General features: G+C 37.8%; 1 protein-coding gene across 2 annotated transcripts in view; it reads left to right on the top strand.

Moving 5' to 3' along the window:
• INTU (inturned planar cell polarity protein) overlaps positions 1–18,704 on the top strand; it is a 34,844-nt gene that overhangs the window by 10,284 nt on the left and 5,856 nt on the right. For both annotated transcript variants that reach the window (XM_041412107.1, XM_041412108.1), the window contains exons 3-11: positions 2,994–3,079; positions 8,348–8,542; positions 12,183–12,301; positions 12,599–12,688; positions 13,090–13,167; positions 13,973–14,162; positions 15,984–16,037; positions 17,144–17,206; positions 18,191–18,412. In XM_041412107.1, the coding sequence (XP_041268041.1) occupies positions 2,994–3,079; positions 8,348–8,542; positions 12,183–12,301; positions 12,599–12,688; positions 13,090–13,167; positions 13,973–14,162; positions 15,984–16,037; positions 17,144–17,206; positions 18,191–18,412 (1,097 nt within the window). The remainder of the gene's footprint in view (positions 1–2,993; positions 3,080–8,347; positions 8,543–12,182; positions 12,302–12,598; positions 12,689–13,089; positions 13,168–13,972; positions 14,163–15,983; positions 16,038–17,143; positions 17,207–18,190; positions 18,413–18,704) is intronic.

Below are 18,704 nucleotides of genomic sequence, written 5' to 3'. Positions count from 1 at the left end.
AGAATTCCTCAAGATCCAGTCAAACAAACAGAATGCAAACAAACAATTTTTATTTAAGCAGATGAATTTAAGATGAGTACAAGTATGCTTTCTCTTGTAGCTGTGTTATAATGATCTGTAATACAGTGTTCTTAACAGAGGACATAGTAATCCTGTTTATAATTCTTGTTATATTAGAGTAGCCTGAGTGCTCTGCTTTTCATTACTAATTTTCATGTCCTGGGGCTCTGGCATGGACTTACTGAGTTCCTTTTAAATGCTGTTTAACTTTCAGCTTTTCTGACTTTGAATTACTGTTGTGTTGAACATTTGACAGGCTAAAACTTAACTGTGCTGTGCATCAAGAAACACAGAGGTTAGGGAGAGAGCTATTTCTTGAAAAGAAAAACTTAAAACTTTTTCATATGTAGAGTAAAATGTAGCCTTTTCGTGGCTTTGCATTCAGAAGGAGTAGGAATGAATTTCCCTTTAATGTAAAAGAAGAATGAGCAGCTGATTACCTGGTGTATTAAAGAGGAGTATTGCTTGCATTTTGGAGGTAATCAGTGCTTCCTTACTGATGGTTTAGAATAATGTTCTGTCTCTTGTTGGCCTTGATTTTGATCACTGCTGATTTTGAGTTGTCAACCTTGTACCTGGGAAGAATCCCAGTTGCAATTTGAAGGTATTTAAAACCAAGGTAGAACACAGAAATCCTCGTAATTGTCAGTCTTCTTCTGAACTTGAGCATTCCGTGTCCTTGAATAGATTCTCGGGGAGTGAAGAGACCTTAGAGACTCAGGCTGTGCTTTTCCATAGTGTGCATGTCATTAGCACTGTGTCAGTTTGAGCTGAGCAAGTCTTCTCCCTGGAAAACTGAAATACACACCAAATCTTACAGTGCTTCAGTGCTTTATTTCTGCACTTGATGACATCTTTGTTGCCAAGTCAAGGCTTAAAATATAACTATGCACTTTTACTTGCACTTTTGCTGCAAATCCATATCCTTTTTCTAATCCTTTTCCACTGCCTGCGTGATGAACACCATGTTAATAATCTTGGAGAGGATGTGGAGGTACTTTCTAGGGGAGTCTTTGTGCAGCTCAAGCAAAATGAAGCTTGGTTTTCAGTCTGCTTGTTCAGAGGAGCTCTTTAGTTCACATTTAAGAATTGGGTCACTTTCAGTGTTAAGAAGCTAACTATTTTCTTTATTTCCCTATCTACAGAAGATACAAGCTAGAAACTAATAGAGTTTTTCACAAGAGAAAGCAGAGACAACTGAAAGTGCCACTAAAGAAAATCTAGTAGAAAATAAGGCCTATTTTGTTACTCTAAAGTTGCATATTTGCCTCTGTGAAGGAACTAATGAACCATTAAATCCTGGTGCCATTGGCAGTCACTTCTTACAGTTCTTGTCATAAATTTATGTTGCCTCATCTTAGGTAGTTTGCTCTAAGTACCTTTATTGGAAAATTTTGTAGAAAGTCTCTGGTTAGGGTCTACAGAACCTTCTGATTTCCACTCTAGCTGCTTTCTCACTTAGGCTCTGCTCACTTTGTCTTTAACTTTAATCTTCTTAATTTCCCATGGTTGCTGCAGTATTACTTCTGTCTATCTGATCTCATTTGATTTCTTTTTTCTTGAGCAGAGGTGAATAGGACTGTCAGGAGTACTTTGGATGGCATCACTCACCTACATCCTAAGGAAAGGCCAATGAATGGTCAAAACCCCTTTTATTTTTACTTTCCGATTTCTGTTCTTTTTGACTGGTCTATGTAGTTTTATCTCTTGATGTTATTTTACTTTTATGTTTTCTAGTTTCCCAAGTTAATTTTCTTTTCCACAGGTCTTCTATCTCCCTTGCACACTCCATGCATTAACGTATCTTTTTGAGGGGGATGAGGCATAGGTTATCAATTAATTACCACTGGCATACTTCTTGAGGTTATTTTCCTTCACTTCATTTAGAACTCCCAGTTTGATTTTTGTACTTTAGACTGTAATGTGAATTTTAAGTTTGTAAGCTACAATTCAGTTCTGTTTGCTTTTGTAGGTGGTACCTTTAATTTTTCAAACCTTTTTCTCTTGCAGTTAATGACTTTATCCTTGGGATCCTAAGGGGTTTTTTTTCCCCATTTCCAGTGATAGTAAGAGTGTAGGATGTAGAAAATACAAGAAGCCTTTAGGCAGGAAAAACTGGCAGATAAAAACATGGAGAGGACTCACAGCAGGGGGCAAGAAATGGAAGAGAAAGGACTAAGTTGAGAAATTTGCTATGTTTTCTGGTCAGGTAACAAGAGTGAAACAAGACTGGATGGAGGGGTGAGGCTTGGAGAGTTTTTACACAGGAGGGCCATCAAGATGATCAGAGAGATGAAGCACTTCTCCTAAGGAAGGACTGAGAGAATTGAGATTGTTCAGCCTGGAGAAAAGAAGCTTCATGGTTACCTAATTGTGGCCTTGAAGTACTTGAAGGGAGAGTACAGGAAGGATGGAGAGACACTTTGTAAAAGAACATGTAGTGACAGGACAAGGGGGAGTGTTTTTAAACTCACAGTAGATTCAGATTGAGCATGAGGAAACAAATTCTTGACTGTGAGGATGGTGGGACACTGGAAATGATTGCCCAGAGAAGCTGTGGGTGTCCCATCCTTGGAAGTGTTCTAGGCCAGGCTGGATGGGATTTGGAGCAACCTGGTCTAGTGGAACATATCCCTGCCTGTGGCAAGGGGTTGGGACTGGATGGTCTCCAAGGGTCCTTCCAACCCAAACCACTCTATATTTCTATGATTTTTGTCAAATTATGTAAGTGTGGCCCTAAGGCCTGAGGAGCACTGAGGTAACAGACTAAAAGTGGTAAATGTTGCATGTAACAAACATCTACTTAAATATAACAAATGGACATTTATGACAGCTTGAATGGCATATTAATATTTTTAGTAAGACACTGTTTTGCTCTGTATTGTGATGCAGTTGCAACTGAATTTCTCATTTCTTGTCTGTTCCACCTCCAGGAGATGTTCTTGTTGCTGTAAATGATGTCGATGTGAATTCTGAAAACATAGAGAGGGTTTTGTCTTGCATTCCAGGTCCTATGCAGGTACAGTATCCTCTGTAAAATCCTCTGTAAAAGTTAGTACTGCTTCTAGCACTTTTTCCTGAGGAAACAAAATTTAGTTGGCCTTTTTCTTAATACTTACTCTGTTACCTTTTGAATGCATTGCTTGACTTCAGTCAGAATAGAATTTTCAGAGTTTAATTCTGATAAAAATCAGAATCAGAAAAATCCTATGAAAATAGGTAGGTGCTGATGTCCAGCTTAAAAATAAACATGTCAGCAGAATAGTAGTGGATTTTTTTTTGCCAGTTACTGTATGTAAAATGGTAATACTTGCTCTGGAAAATACTTAAATAGAATAATTATATCTTCATCAATATAAATAAGACTCACAAACCACAAGAGTAAAACCAAGCCTGAAATAACAAAAGGAGTGCTATTAAAAACATTTAAAAGCATTTAAATGGTGAAATTTGTACTGGTTTGATATTTAAATACAAAAATTAATTCTTGGGGTTCTAAGAGATGTTAGATTGAATACTTTCAAGATCTTTCAAAACTCAACAGTGATGAAACTGATAGAAGTTAGTAATAAAAATTGGTACCAAAAAAGCTCCAAAAAATCTGATGAATGATGTTTCTTTCCCCAAAACCTACTGCATATATCTTTTCTTCCACCTGAATAATTTTGAAGCTCTAATGAAGAATTAAATAAGTAATGAAGACTTAGATAGCTGTTTCAGAGCTACGCCAGGAGAGCATTACTTATCTAGGATGTTACTAGCATTAAAAGGGAATATTTTGAGTTAATCTGCTTAAATCTACTTCCTGATGGATAGGAAGACAAGATAAAAGTTGAAACTTTCATGTGTATGAGGTATGAGCAGGAGCCGGTTAAAAATTGAAGTGTCTCTTGGTAGTTTTTCTTCAGGTTCAAGGTAATGATAATAATAGAAATATTTTACAGTCCAGAGATTTTTCAAAGTGGAAATTATATGTTTTCTTGAACACAAAGTTCCATGTGCAAGTTCCTGTGGAAATGCATCTGCAGTTGCAGTGAGATTGAGTACTGGGGATGTCAGTTCAGGAAGCTTTCCAAGATATCTGACAGCCTGAAGTTTGCCTGAGCTACTGGAGTTGTGATCTGGTACTGGCAGAGCTCCACGTGAGAAAAACCTTCTCTTGTCTGCCTTTGACCAAATACAGAGCTGCTGTAGCTGTTATTAAATACAGAATGATGAAAAAGGCAGAGATGATCCAGTTTGTGTAATTGCACCCTCTCTAGGTGAGGGAATAGGTATTACTTGTTGCCAAAATGCAGCCCTTGACAGAGCAGTTCTGGTGATGCAGTGTCAGTGTTTGCTCTGTCAGTAAATCTGTCAAGCAGGCAGCCATTACTTGAAATGTGTAACAGTTTGTCATGGTGGCTTTCCAAATCCTTTCATTAAAGTGCAATTATTCCTTTTCCACTGTGCAGTTTGAGTCAAGCCAGACAAGTGGTGGCTAGAATAGACCAGTGGAGATGTAAATACAGACTTCTGGGTATTTTGCAAAGCAGTACACTGCAGTCATGCTGCTGAAGGAACAGAGGGTTGTTGTAGCTGACATTTTGTAATACAAGCAAAACTGTTACTGTGTTCTCATCCATCTTACCTTGCAGAATATAAAAAAATATGCAGTTTGAAGCCTTTTTACTTACATATGTTATTTCTTTAAGTGAAGCCCCTGTTCTTCTGGATTCATGTTAAAAATTGCTGGAATTAATTTCAAACACTTCACTACCTAGATTCAGTTGCACGATACGATGTATCTCATTATTGTATTTCCAGAATTTTGTTTTTCTTACCTCAATTTAGGCAACTAGATCTGGGCTTGTAAGGGCTAGTTTAGTGCATTTACTGAGCAGTAGAAGTCCAAATGGTACATTAGTCTTTTGTTTTACATTTCTGTAATGAAAATAGTTGCTGTTTCCTAGCACCACAAGACAGAGAAGACAGAATAGGAAGGGCAAGATATGCTGAAGGAACATAATCTTCTTTACTCTGATACTCAGAAGTTGCAGAACCATTCTACTCAAAGCTTTCTAAAAATATCCAGCCTGAGGCAGACATCTAGAATCAGAAATTTCAGCCTGAAATTTTGAGTTCCAGTTGGGCAGACCATAAGCACATGGCAAACAGATATTGAAAACAGGAAGCACATGGCAGTCTTTAAAAGGCCAGCAATGCCCCCAGCTCTATCTGTAATGAAATCCATCTTCCAAGCCATGCAGCTTTCTTGCAGATGAAATCATGCCTTTCTGGGGCAGACCAGTGGTACAACAGCTACATTTTCTCTTTCTACACTGAAAAATGTATAATGGCATTAAGAAGCAGATTAAATACAGAGTAACCTTCCAATCATTACTTTCCAGCTTCCAGCAGTTAATAATAAAGGACTTGTAAAATCAGTTAAGGATTTCTATGTTCTCCTTTGTTTCTTAAAATTCCTTTGACCTCCAGCATCCTGGAACAGTGATTTATGTGACTGATTTGTGTTATGTTAATTATCTGTGGCTTTCAAATTGCCATCTGACCAAGTGCATGTCATACCCCCATGTTCCTGTGTTATGAGAAGAAGTTAACTACTCATGCCTTACCCTGCCATGGCTGTGGAGAGCCCTGTCATGCTCCACTTTGTCACCTTCCCTAAGCAGAAAATGATGATCCATGTCCCTCACAGTTTGCTGTTCCTGCCACCTTCGGGCCATTTGATTAAATTCTTATTGAGAAATGTTCTAAGTATTGAGAATGTGAGCATGATACATAGAGTGGAATATTAATGCTTTGCTCATTCTTCATGTCATTTTCTGTTTTCTGTTGTGCATTGAACTGATTTTCTTCAGGAGAAATGGAATCAAAGCTGTGGAAGGTTTCACAGTCAGTACTTATAAAAGGGGACTTGAGTAGTCATATTTGATCAGATCCTATGCACTGCTCAGGGTGAAGATTCATTTCTTCTCCACAAAAAACAAACAAACAAAACCCACATATTTTTAGGATATGTTGAAATGCAGTCTCTTGGTCCATTTCTGTTACAGTGATGTGGCAGGCAGCATAGATGACTCCAGATTGCAAGAGAGTTAAAGTTCTGTTCAGTCCAGTTTGTTTTGAGCTCTTCCCTGGAAGATCATATGGTTGTGTCTCTTAAGACAAGACAGACTAAGTTTGTTTTTGTTTTTTTTTTTTTTAATTGAGAGACTAAAAGATAGACTGCAGCAAGAATGACATCTGTGTGTCATTAGTGTAGAGACTGTAGCCTGAGTGTCATGACTAAATGTCCAGAGACAAGATGCAGTAGAAGTTAAGAGAAATAACTACTGAGCCTTAAGGAAATCTGTAAGAAGTTAGACAGGGTATGAGGAAAATATTCTGAAATACATGCAGATGGCGTGACAGAGAAACAGAACCGAGTCTCAGAATGCTGGAGAAGAAAACAGACACTTCTGAAACTGTCAACTATCAAGTTACTGGCTCTTAGAAAGCAGCTGCTTCTCAGCAGGGTGTTCCTGCTCCTCGAGCCCTGTTCATGTGCAGTGCCAGGAGTCAAAACTGGACTGGTGAGGAGAAGGCATTACTTAAGGATGAGTTACTGTCAGAAAAGAAAGAGGCAGTACAGGACGGGAGAGCAGGACTGACTGCAGTGCTGTACCAGGGAAGAGGAGGAGAAAAAAGGCTGAGAGCAGCCCAAATAGGAGAGGGGAAAATCAATGGAAAATGTTGGGAGAGGGAGTGAAGTGGAAGATGGCAACCAGTGACAAATGTAGCTCTGAGAGCTGACAATGGCACTTCTCTCTGAGCTAGTTTGACAGGCAGTGGGTGTTTTAAAGCATGATTATTTCTTGCTGGCACTCCTCTCTTGAAGTTTGTGTACACACATACACAATTACAAAAATGATCTGTCTTTAAATGTATAAATTACCTGCTTGGGCTTCTCAAAACTTATTGCAATTGAGAAAAGAAAAATGGGTTTTGTTGTATCAGTCCTCAGGCTAAACTGCCACTGATTTTAACAAAGAAGCAGGATTTGGTATGATGTGTTATGTTCAGAACTTCCCAGGTTACAGTATTTCAAGGCAGACAAACAGTCTTGAGTAAAAACATGTGAAAGAGGAAACTAGGAGCATGCCTACTTAGTCCAAATATATCTTCAGTCACATTGATACACAATAAGGTCTCATCCAAGAACATAAATTATTTCTTCTCCTTGGAAGATTTTTATGCTCAGTCAGATATAGGTGTTTCTCACACCTCCTCCTTTCATACTTTGGATAATGTGTTCATTCATAAAAAAATTTAAAAATCACTTTCATCACTGCTGAGACAACTAACAAACATAATTTTTGTAAGTCAGGGCTTGAAGAAGTAGGTCTATACAGCAAATTTTGAAACATGTTTCCACGTCAAGTTTGGATTATATGTTGTTTATGTGTCAGGAAATACTCATTTATTCTAAAACTTCTGGCTTTAAACTTATTTGGGAAATAAGAGACAGTAACCATCATACAATTTTTTTGCAAAATCAGCTTGATCATCTAAACTTTAAAGGTTTTCTTTAAGAGAGGATGCTGTGTTTGTGTTCTGATCCTTTTTCTTCTGAAGACATAGCAGAATAAGGGAGCTAAGCACTTTTTAGACTACTTGGTAGTTGTGTAAATTGTTAAATAAAGCAACAAAACTCTTATTTTCTGATTTTACAGTTAAAAAAAGGAAAGTTAACATACTGAAAATGAAAGAATTGCTACCATTGCAATTTAACAGACTTTTGCAGTCCAGTGTAAATTTAAATGGATTTCCCTGTGCAGATGTGTCAGTGCACTCAAAATGGCAAAGAAATGCTCAAGAAAGAACCTTCAGGATATGTACTTAGGAAACTGCTGACATTTTGAAAGAAGTCAAATACTGTGTTGGTTTCAAAGGCACAGTAATGGGTTTTTGTGCTCAGACAAAGCCAGAGCAGTAAGTATATTTTTCCATTCTCAAAACCATAAGAATTAAGTATGAAAACATAGCAAACCACATGCTTACTCACATGGTTCACAGACCATGTAATAGCTGGCTTTGTCCTTTGTAATAGATGGTTATGTAATGCTGAATGTATGATTGGTTTTCTTGAAACAGCAGGAATTTTGTTTGCTTACATCTTCTTCAACAAAGCTGAGGCTGAGAAAACCTAACCTCTTTAAGGGCTCAAACTCCATCTGTTTCATCTGATACTGGAAAGTAATTGTAAGTACAGCCTCACTCTCACAGTAATTAATTACCTTAATAGGTTAAACTGACATTTGAGACCTCAGTATTCGAGCCTGAAGGGACTTTTGAGCAAAGGAACAAACAGACACAGTCAAGTATGAACAACCTGGTTCGGCTCCTGTGGGGAGAGGACACTTTGGACCTTCAGCAGGATGTGCCTCACATTGTCATGTTCCTCACACTGAAACTGGACTCTGAGACATCCAAGGATGAGGTATGTGCCTGACTCAATCAGCCTGAGCTCAAAGGTAACTACTGACCACAGCAGCTGCTAGGACATTTGATGTAAAAGGATAAATTAAAAATCCTCCTAATGGTTTGGAGTTGGGAATTATCCATAAAATACCCATTTTAGTAGAAATAAGGTGAAATTCCAGGAGGGAAGAACCGGCATCACTGCTGACAAACTTCTGACTGGCCTTAAACTCAGCTGAGAGCAGGTGAGGAGCAGCCAGGTGATGACTCCATAACCAAGGTGCATTCCCCAGTGCCAAGCTGTCTCTGGGATGCTGACTGGAGGTTTTTAATGCCAGGATCTGCCTAGTCAAAAAAATATCCCTCTGCAGGAGCTATTGGCAGTCCACATCCATAATCTGTCTGGCTCCTCATGTTTTGAAATGCTAATGTGCCTTTTCTTAGAGGTCTCTGGCATGTCTGCTGTTAGCAGTCAGCTGCTGATTCTTGCTTGGGCAGCGTTTTTAGAGCACAGAAGTACTTTTCCTTTGTCCTCTAAAGCTTCCTTTCACTCTCTTCCTTGTTGTGTTCTTCGGGAAAATGTTGCCAGTGTGCATGTAAGTTTGTGCAGTTGTTCAGGATGTAGCCATAGCTACAAATACTCCTCTCCACGCAGGGACACAGAGCTGAGCTTGGCCTCTTGCCCAGTCTGGAAATGACAAGTGGACAAAGTGGACTTCTTAGGAACAGACATTTGGGAAAAGACTCTTCTGCCTTTGTGTGAATTCTCAAATTGAGCATTCTGTCCCCGTGATCTTATATTATCAGTGCTGAGGAGAATCACACAAAGCACAGTTTTTTCCAGTCCCCAGGGACTAAGGTGGCAGGACAGTGATGGAGTGGGAAGCAGAAAGAAAACATTTTGCTTTCTCTCCCTTGGAATTTATCCTTAGATTGAGATGCCTTTACTTTTTTTTTTAATGCTATTTTTCAACTTCAAGTCTACATTCTGTTGGTGATGGGTAATAGAGAAGTGTTACAGCTACACAAAATAGGGTTTAATTTTATTTTCTAGAGACAGGGCTGGGAAGGAGAACCCTAGAAAATTATATGATACCATAATATGTACTAGTCCAAGACCAGTGGTTTCTTGACCACATACACCTCGTGAAATATTAAAAAAAATTAATTTCAGGGCCTCTGGCTCCTCTCTTACACATGTAAATGCCTGATTGCATTTCTGCACTTCACAGTAAATTGAGTACTGGTTTCTTACTCCATTGTTCCTTTACATTCTCCCAAGAAACTGATTAATCCTGAACACTGAGCAGAGGTAAAAGAGGGATTGTAATGCCCTTGTTGTCCTTTCACAACATGGAATAATTGTTTCCTGAGAAGTCTTGGCAATTATGTAGCCCCAAATATGCTGAGAGATGCTTTGCTGATATAATGAAGCTCTTTATAATGTTTTCCTTGCAAAACAATGCCTCCTTCTTTGAGGAATTTGCATTTAATTTCATTTTCTGTACTTCAGGCAAGTTCTGTCCTGTAGATGTCCTGTTCCAGATTTAGTTTAAACAGTATTTTAAATGAAGCTATGGTACACTAAAGCCATCCTGCCCAATAGAAATATAATGATCCTTTAAGAAGCTGCTTTGCCCATATCCAGGGGAGGCACAGTATGCAGATCACATCCATGTAAATTGTGGCAACTGGAACTTGTAAATAAGTATTCCACTTGTGAGCTTTTGGCACCTAAAATAGAATTAATGAGCTTTAAGACTTGTAAGCTCTGTCTGCTCAGCTATACAGGGAAGTAGTATTGGGAATCATTTGGGATGTGTGTATGCCTGTGGGGGGTGTCCCTATGGTAACAGTTTCTCAGTGAGTAAGGTCAATTCTGCCTTTTTTATATTTTAGTTTAAGGTGGGTATTACAATTATAGATTATTTGTAGCAGTGTGCAACACTCACATCTTCGTCTTTGACCTGATTTTGGCAATAGCATGTCTTAAAAGGAATAATATTCATGTTCCTTCTGCTGTTACTGGAAGACTCTGTCCAGGTTTGGGGGTTGGGTTGAGGGAGGATTTACATGTGAAGAAATGAGCTGCTTGTGTTTATTAATTCCATTGTCATTGGCCTGTGACTTTTGGGCTTGCTTTGGAGACAGCTGATCTGGTGGCATGTGCTGGCCCTTGCTAAATCACTATATCCATACATGATAACAGTTCTGCCTGTTTGTTACAGTTGGCTTTTCTTTCTCTGGGAATGTGTTCAGATCATTCTCAAACAAATTTTGTGTAAAGGCCCCAGTTCATAGTGAGGAGGGGGGAAAAAGGCTCTTCCTAGCCCTTTGCAGTGCTGCAGTTAGAAAACAGCAGGTTTCTCCAGTTGAGGGATTGATTGCAGAAAAAAAAAAAAAAAGATCCTTGTCACTAATGAGTATTTATAAATAGAGTTAATTAAATTGGATATAAATGAAGAGTTTGTCAGGTCCTTCTGTAATGAAATTTTGCATTCTTTTAGTCTTGATGAAGGAAAATTTTCTAATGGGTGTTGGCACTGGCTAAATGTGATTAGTGACATAAATTGGGAAGTTAATCATGCCTGTGTTTCATTTGTTTGTGTAGAAAGATAATTTACTATAATCTTTGCAGTGGAGAAGATGCAAAAAAAAAAAACAATGGCCCATCATGATTTGGCAGAAAGCAATAAATGAGAAGGAATCATGTTTGCTTATTACTATATTTTTATAGTTGCTGAAATAATACAAAATTTTTGAAAGTGCTTGACTAAAATAATGATTTTTTAATGGTTAGAAAGAGAAAGCTATCTCACAAATATTTATCTCTATAGAGCTTTAGTTTTAAATTATTGTGTAAGTGTATCTGCTCAGATGTTTAATGAGAAATCTTAATGGTGTATTTTAAAATTTGAGCATATTCATCAGTTATGTTTTATGCTATCCATGTAAAGCAGCCAGGTAGGGTTATACAGAGAGACTTGAGTTTTCATATTCTATGTTAATTTTCAAGAGCTGTATGTCTGATGATGGTTTAAGTCAGAATTTAAACATTGAAAGAACTGTACCAATACTTGCATCAGAGAGTGACAGAATTGTTTGGTTGGAAGGGATGTTAAAGATCATCCAGTTCCAGCCCTACAGCCATGGGCAGGGACACCTTCCACTGGACCAGACTTTTCCAAGCCCCATCCAACCTGGCCTTGGACACTTCCAGGGATGAGGCATCCCCAGCTTCTCTGGGCAAGCTGTGCCAGTGCCTCAGCACCCTCTTCCTCTCTCTCTCTTGGCATCAGGTGTGTTAAAAGTGTACTTAAAGCTGTAAGATGCAGTGGCCACACTGTTTTTCATTTTACGTTTCTCCATATAATAATTAACCTAAATAAGTCATGCTTTTCTATAAAATACAGAATTTAAAACTGTACAAAAACTGTAGAAACATTCATATGCCGTTTAGAACTTTCCAGTATGCCCATGCAGCACACTACTTGTTTCAATGTCATATGAAAGGATATGATAAAAGATTTCATGTTTAAAAATAACCCCAACTGTTAGCACAAAAAAAAAAAAAAAAATCATTATCATGTTTTCGTGGGGATTTTTTTGGAGGGGTTTTGGTTTTGGTTTACTTAACTAACAGCTGACTTTCTTCACAGCAAGAAATTATTTATCAGTACCCCATATCTGAAGCATCCCAAAAACTGAAAAGTGTGAGAGGGATATTTCTCACACTGTCTGACATACTGGAAAGTGTTACTGGTACCGAGATTATCAGGTAAAAGTGTTTGAAATGTAATTACTGCTTTTATTGTTTTATACATACATGTACAGCAAACATGGCTCATGCATCAAGTTCTAGACAAACCAGAGCAACTCAACCTGTTTAGGCAGTAACTCTTTAACTACAACAGCATGCCTGAAGCTGGAGTGCTCAGCCTGGATGTAAATTGATTTGGGGGAGTTTTGTTGTAGTGGGTAGCAGTGACTAGGATTTTTAGTTCAGTGAAATGATTTTCAACTCCTTTATAACTTCATAGTGTTAACAGAAATACTTCTGGTTTCATTTTTCTAGTTCTTCCCTTTTCTTATGTGAAAAACTGGTCCAAGTTGTTTACTGGAAAGAATCTGACAAGTTGCTCGTAATTGGCCTTCCTGAAGAAAAGTGAGTTTCAAGGAAAAGTTTTGTTTTCCTTTAAATTTTATGTCCTCAAATTTATTTTGTGCACTCTTCTAACAAAAAAAGGCAAGAAAGGGCTAAAAATGTACTCTTTTTACTGTAACTAGTTTTTATGTCTGAGATTTCACTATTTTGATTGACTTTATTCACATCTTTTGTATATCCGTTGTTGTAATTTCTTTTTCATTTCCTCTGAAGAGAATAAGATCCCAGAAATATCTGTAAGTTAGAAAAGAGTAATACCCTAAGATTTGGTAAACTCAAGTTTTTGCAGAGACTGCTGAATAATATCAGTAATATTACATATTTACACATTCTAGGAGGGCTGCTTATTCATCATAAAGATGTTATAATCATAGCTGTACATTTTAATTTTTATTTGTTAGTGTGCCACTTTCTCAGCTGAGGAACATGATTCAGAATGTTGTCAGGACCTTGACATTCATGTACAGTTCCTTGGACAGGTGAGTTCTTTCAGAAGTATTTTCTTTTCAGTCACTCATTTTTCATTGGTGCTCACTGAAAAAGACAAGTATTAGGATTAATTTTAATGTTTCCAGGGAATTTCTTGGCATGTTCCTTTACGCTTGTATAAAAACAGGAATTCTGTTGGTCTTGCCTTTTGGTTTCAGTCTTAACACTGGTAAGACACTGTTTAAGCAGGCTTTGTCAGAAAGTTTTGTCTTTGATCAGGTTAAATCATTCCCATAATCCAGGTCACTGTGGACATCAGCAGCACTCTGCAAATGTTACCCTCTGTGTCTGTGAAACATACACGGGTTACATTTTTAACAGAGTAAACACTCGGGACTTCTCCAGAGTGAGTGTCTGGAGTGCTGAACTCCATTTGGCAGAGTGAGTGTCTTCCTCTGCGTTTGGAAGTCACCCAGGAGACTTTCAGTCTGACTGTTACCTAAATAAAATTACCCAGGTGATTACTCATATTCTTGCATTTAATTCAGGCTTAATGTGTGTATGCCATAGGGAACAAAAAAGAACAAATCTCAGTTTCCAAAAGGATGAGACTGATGTTTCACTCACCTTAAGCTGCTCTATGGTAACACCATACTGGTTTAATTTGTTCTTTGTAGGTACTGCCTGGATATCAGCCTAGTGGTTTTTTTCATGTTAAAAAACCATTTTTTTCATGTTAAAAAAACACCCAAATGTAGCATCATGCTGTAAAGAGGCTTGTGTATCACTGAGGGTTATATAAACAAGCTGCACATTTCTCAGTGTTATTCTAACTTGGAGTTCATGTTTGTCCAGTGCTTTTTGCCAGGTGGAAAATGTTTCTCGCCTGGATCATTTTTTCAACCTGTTCTTCCAACGTGCCCTTCATCCTGCAAGGCTCCAGCCTGGCACCAGCCCCAGTGCCCAGCACCAGGATCCCTGCAGTGCCCTGTTCCCAGGCAGCCTCCCCGGCCTGCGCTGGCTGACGCTGCCCCACGAAGTCAAGGTCAGGTCCTTTTCACATCTCTCCAGGAAAAGCTGGCCATGACAGGCAAAAAAGTCAGTGCAGGTGTCTTCTGCTCTTCCTGTCTGATTTACCTAAGTGCTCTGCCCATCCCAGATGGTCCATTTTCCTATAAAATTCAAGTTTGGATCTTGAATTTTACCACCATCAACACCACCACCATTCCCACAGGACTGCTATAATGAGTATAGCTTGGTGACTTTAGAGTTATCTAGGAAGAATAGAGAAAGCAGCCCCTGGTATATAGCTATATATTTGATTTTAACCATTGAAGTATTTTGGCAGGCAAGAAATATTACTCTAGAAGCCCATGTAGTTCTCATAACTTAGGAGAGTTATAAATGGCTGTTGCAGAATCAAAATAAATACCCACATGTCATTTGTTGATGCCAGACAGGTACAGTTTTTCTGCACCATTTCACTGTGCCACATTACCTCCATGTTAGAAACTGTTATGCTTTACGCAGTAATAAGACAGAAGGTGGATCACAGCAAATAACATTTAATTATAGCATTAGTAATGTTTTAGCTGCCAGTTGTAAACATCACTTTCATTACTTTAGTATCTGTGACTCCAGTTTAAAATATGTTAGTCTGTGCCATTGTTTCCAAATAGATTTCTCTTTGCAAGTGTGGCTTTCTCCATTTTCTCCTTTAAAGGAGAAATTTCTTCTCCTTTATCTTTAGTCACAGAGTGACCATTATTTAGTTCTTTCCACCTTGCACTGTAGGTTTTTACTGCTTTTTTTTACGATTTGTTCATCAGGGGTCTTTCCATGCTTTTTTCTTATTTCTCAAGCTTCTGTAGAGAGGCTCTGTTGTGCCTTGGTCTCCAGTTTAGTTTGCAGGCTGCTTTTGTCTTATAAAATAATAAGTTTTAAAAGGACTTAGGAAATATTATCATTGATACTTATAATACAGACACTACTTTCCAGAGTTCTTTGAGATCATTCCCATTTGCCAAAAAATGTTGTGGTTGAAGAAGATGACATTTCCAGTCACTGTTTTGGTGAAGAGCTGTTTTATTCTATAAGGAATGTAAAACTAAAAATGTCACTTTCAGGAAGAAAGCCATTTAAATTTTGACTGGGAAAAGCTGAGAGGATGATTAGTTGCTGAGTGCCAACAGGCTTGCTGACATTTCTCTGTTTGAAAACTGGCTGTATTTCAATTGGAGGCAGCCTGTTAACACAGCTCAAGAAGTTTGCAACCATGTGATTTAGGTTCTTTTCATTAAGTAGCACGTTTATGTCATGAGTTTCAGTGCTAGGACCAAGAAAAGTACTCATAGTTAAACTCGATTTAACCAACAGCTCTTGTAGTTACAGAAATAAGGGAGCTTAAAGTAGTTCCAATAGAACAAAAATACATGAGAGAGTTTTGGTGACTTCATAGAGACAAAAATCTTAAATCTATTGGATAAAAGATTTTCCTGAAAACTCAGTTGGATGCAGTAGTGTGCCAGGTTTGTCTCCAGACCTCATGTTTTAAAGCACACTGAAAGTAAGAGTGACATCTCCTTTGTACCAACACTGGGCTCAGCAGGCACACAAGCAGAGAAATTGTACAGTTCAAAGAGCAGGGAAATAGCCAGCAATTAGAAAGGATTTTTCTTAATTCTGGTATCTCCAGGTGTTCTTGATATTTGATGTTACTAACAAAAAATAGGTGCAGATTTTTATCCAGTCACTTTGTACCTGTGAATCCCCATCTGAAACAAGCAAGACAGTGCAAGATGTGCTATAACTGAAAATTAATATGTTGGAAATCTTTATTTAAAAAGTATTTTTTTAACTATTTCAGATGGAAATTGACACAGCACTGAGTGATCTGGAAGCAGCTGACTTTGCAGAGCTGGTAAACATTTTGGTTTTGTTTGCTTTGCACAGTATCTTCTTGCCTTGGTGTCACATTCTATGGTTGAAACAAAGACTATTTTCAAAATCCATCAACTTCTTTTAATGAAGTGGGAGTCAAAGCAGTTTATCCTGAATTTCTCTGTGTGCTTAATATTATAACATATTAGAATCCTATATGATTGGTCACTGAAAATCCATGATTTAATATAATTTAAATCCGTGGGATGTCTACAAAAACACTGATTTCAACAGAGGTGATTATTGTTGTTACATTTCTTCTTTTGTGTAAATATCTGTCTCCTTCCTAAGCAATTGTGAACAGAATTAGAAACATCTATGCATCAGAATTTAATTTTCCAGTTTACAGAAGGCAATTACAAATTCCGCTTAGTTTTAATACTGTTATAGAAGGAAATAGTAACATAATTTACTTAAGTAACTCTCAGCTGTGCAAGGTGTAAACACACTGACATTTCAGCTTTACTTTGTAATGAAAGAGCTGTCTTGAGCTCATGTTCCAGAACAGTTACTCTAAAATGCTATTCAAAAGAATCCTTGTGCTGAACAAGCTGGGTGATTACAGAAATCAGTATTTATAAGTCACAGTTTATTGCACAGAAATTGATTCCACCTACTTAACTTAAAATACAGTATACATCTATCTAAAAACAGGGCTGCTAATGGGAGAGCACTGGGCATTAAAATATGAATTAATGGGAATATTTTGAGTAAAATGTCAAAGACTGGAAAGACTTTGACTTGTAAGTTTTACTCTAGGAGGGCCCCTGGTGTCAGTAGTTATGCTAAAGCTATTTTGCTGTTAACTGTGAGAATGAACATATCCTAAAAAAAATAGTTTATGAGCACATAACAGTTAAATAGAAACTGGTTATTTTAAGCTGAAAGTTTTAGAGAAAATTTTAATGACATGAATTCAATTATGGAGGCTAAAAATTTGGTATTTCTACTGGTAATAAGAGATGGTCAGATATGAAAGTATTGAAGTATTGATTGCAGTTGATCAGAATCAGTTCACTTGCATTTGGTAAATAAAATAAAAATGCAGAATGAAAAATTACACAATGCTTTTTTCCCCCCCAACAGTCTGAAGATTATTATGACATGAGAAGATTATATGTGATCCTGGGCTCTTGTCTCTTTTACAAGGTACTATTAATGATGAAGACCTAAAGATTAGGAAAATGCATCTAGAAATCTGATTTAGTGTTTTAGAATCTCACAAATCTGAAGTGAATATATGACTGATTTAAGTATGTATTTCTAGTGACAGACCTAAAGCTCAAACACCATGACAGAAAAACTCCGTGTTAGGAAATGCTATGTACTGTATGAACAGCAAGAACAAAAATATTTCTTTAAAACTGGAATTTCTTGGTGTACAGCCCAAGGATTGGAAACAGAAAGAGTCAGTTCAAATGAAACTGCAAGATATTTTAATAGGAGCTCTTGTTCATTCCCATGTTTTAATAGCAGGTGCTCTCTCTTGAATCTGTCTTTAAATCCAAGACTTGAGAAATTGTATTGACAGCTTTTTTCACTTTGGCCTCATTCATAGTTTTGTTTCTCTTTGGTAAATGTAGACAATGTAATCAACAGTACAAAGAGGAAGGTAACAGCCTTTGCTTTAAGAAAACTTGCATTTTAAGGACTTTATCAGGCAATTGATTTTTGTGCTGGGAGTGTCATGAGAGAAGTGGAACTGCACAGTATCTACCATGACAGCACTTCAGCTGTAAAGCCCTTAGTGCTGGAACCACTGTACTATGGATCTTCTTTGGAAATTTTATTAATTCCAGTGAAAGCTCACTATTTTTGAAGAGAAAATTAAATGAGAATTCGAGCACCTTCACACTGTAGCTGTTTTGCAAGCTGGGAAAGCCCAGCTCACCTTTGATAACTTGCATATATGCTGATGGTCGATTTGCTTATATTTAGTGTTTTGATTATTTAGAAGTGGCCCAAAAGCTCAGTGTTGTACAACTGTACACCAAAAATACAGTCTGTGGCCAGAAACCTTAAGATCTCAGTGCACATGGAGCAGGGATATCTCTGTATCAAAAGTACTCTGAAGTGCTGCATGGTGGTGATGTATCCTCACTGAACACACTTCTTTTTCTGTGTTTAATTTAGGGTTACTTGATTGGTAATCACTTGCCCAAGGAAGACCTCGTTGATGTGGGTTTCTATTGCCAGCACTACTGCCTGTTAGCCCTGGCAGCAGAGCAGAGGATTGGGCAGTTAGTGATTTGGCGGGAAGTGTTCCCACAGCATCACCTCCAGCCCAGTGAGGAGTCGAGTTGCACAGGATACAGGGAACCCGAAGCAAGATACTTCTTACTGATAGTTGGCTTGGTGAGTTGATGCTGCAGCATGCCCATTCTCTGAACCTCTCTTTTGCTGTTGTGAGTTGTCTGTTCACTAGATCAACAATTTCCATGCATTTCGTTGGGTAATTTTTCAAAATGCTCAAATTGTAGCTGTTTCATGGGATAGCATTTCCCAGGGAGCAGCATTATTTATACATCCACAAAGCTTGCAAAATTTATATAAATTTTTTATATTTTATGCCTTTTCACTTCAGTTGAAAATGTTTCTATCTTCATAATCTTGTCTTTTCCGACAGCTCACATCAAAAATGTCTGAG

The sequence above is a fragment of the Onychostruthus taczanowskii genome, unplaced genomic scaffold, assembly GCF_017590055.1.
Source record: "Onychostruthus taczanowskii isolate IOZ18803 unplaced genomic scaffold, ASM1759005v1 scaffold38, whole genome shotgun sequence".
In the NCBI taxonomy this organism is placed as follows: domain Eukaryota; kingdom Metazoa; phylum Chordata; class Aves; order Passeriformes; family Passeridae; genus Onychostruthus; species Onychostruthus taczanowskii.
The sequence above is the reverse complement of the archived record's forward strand: the minus strand, read 5'-3'. Positions and strand labels throughout refer to the sequence as shown.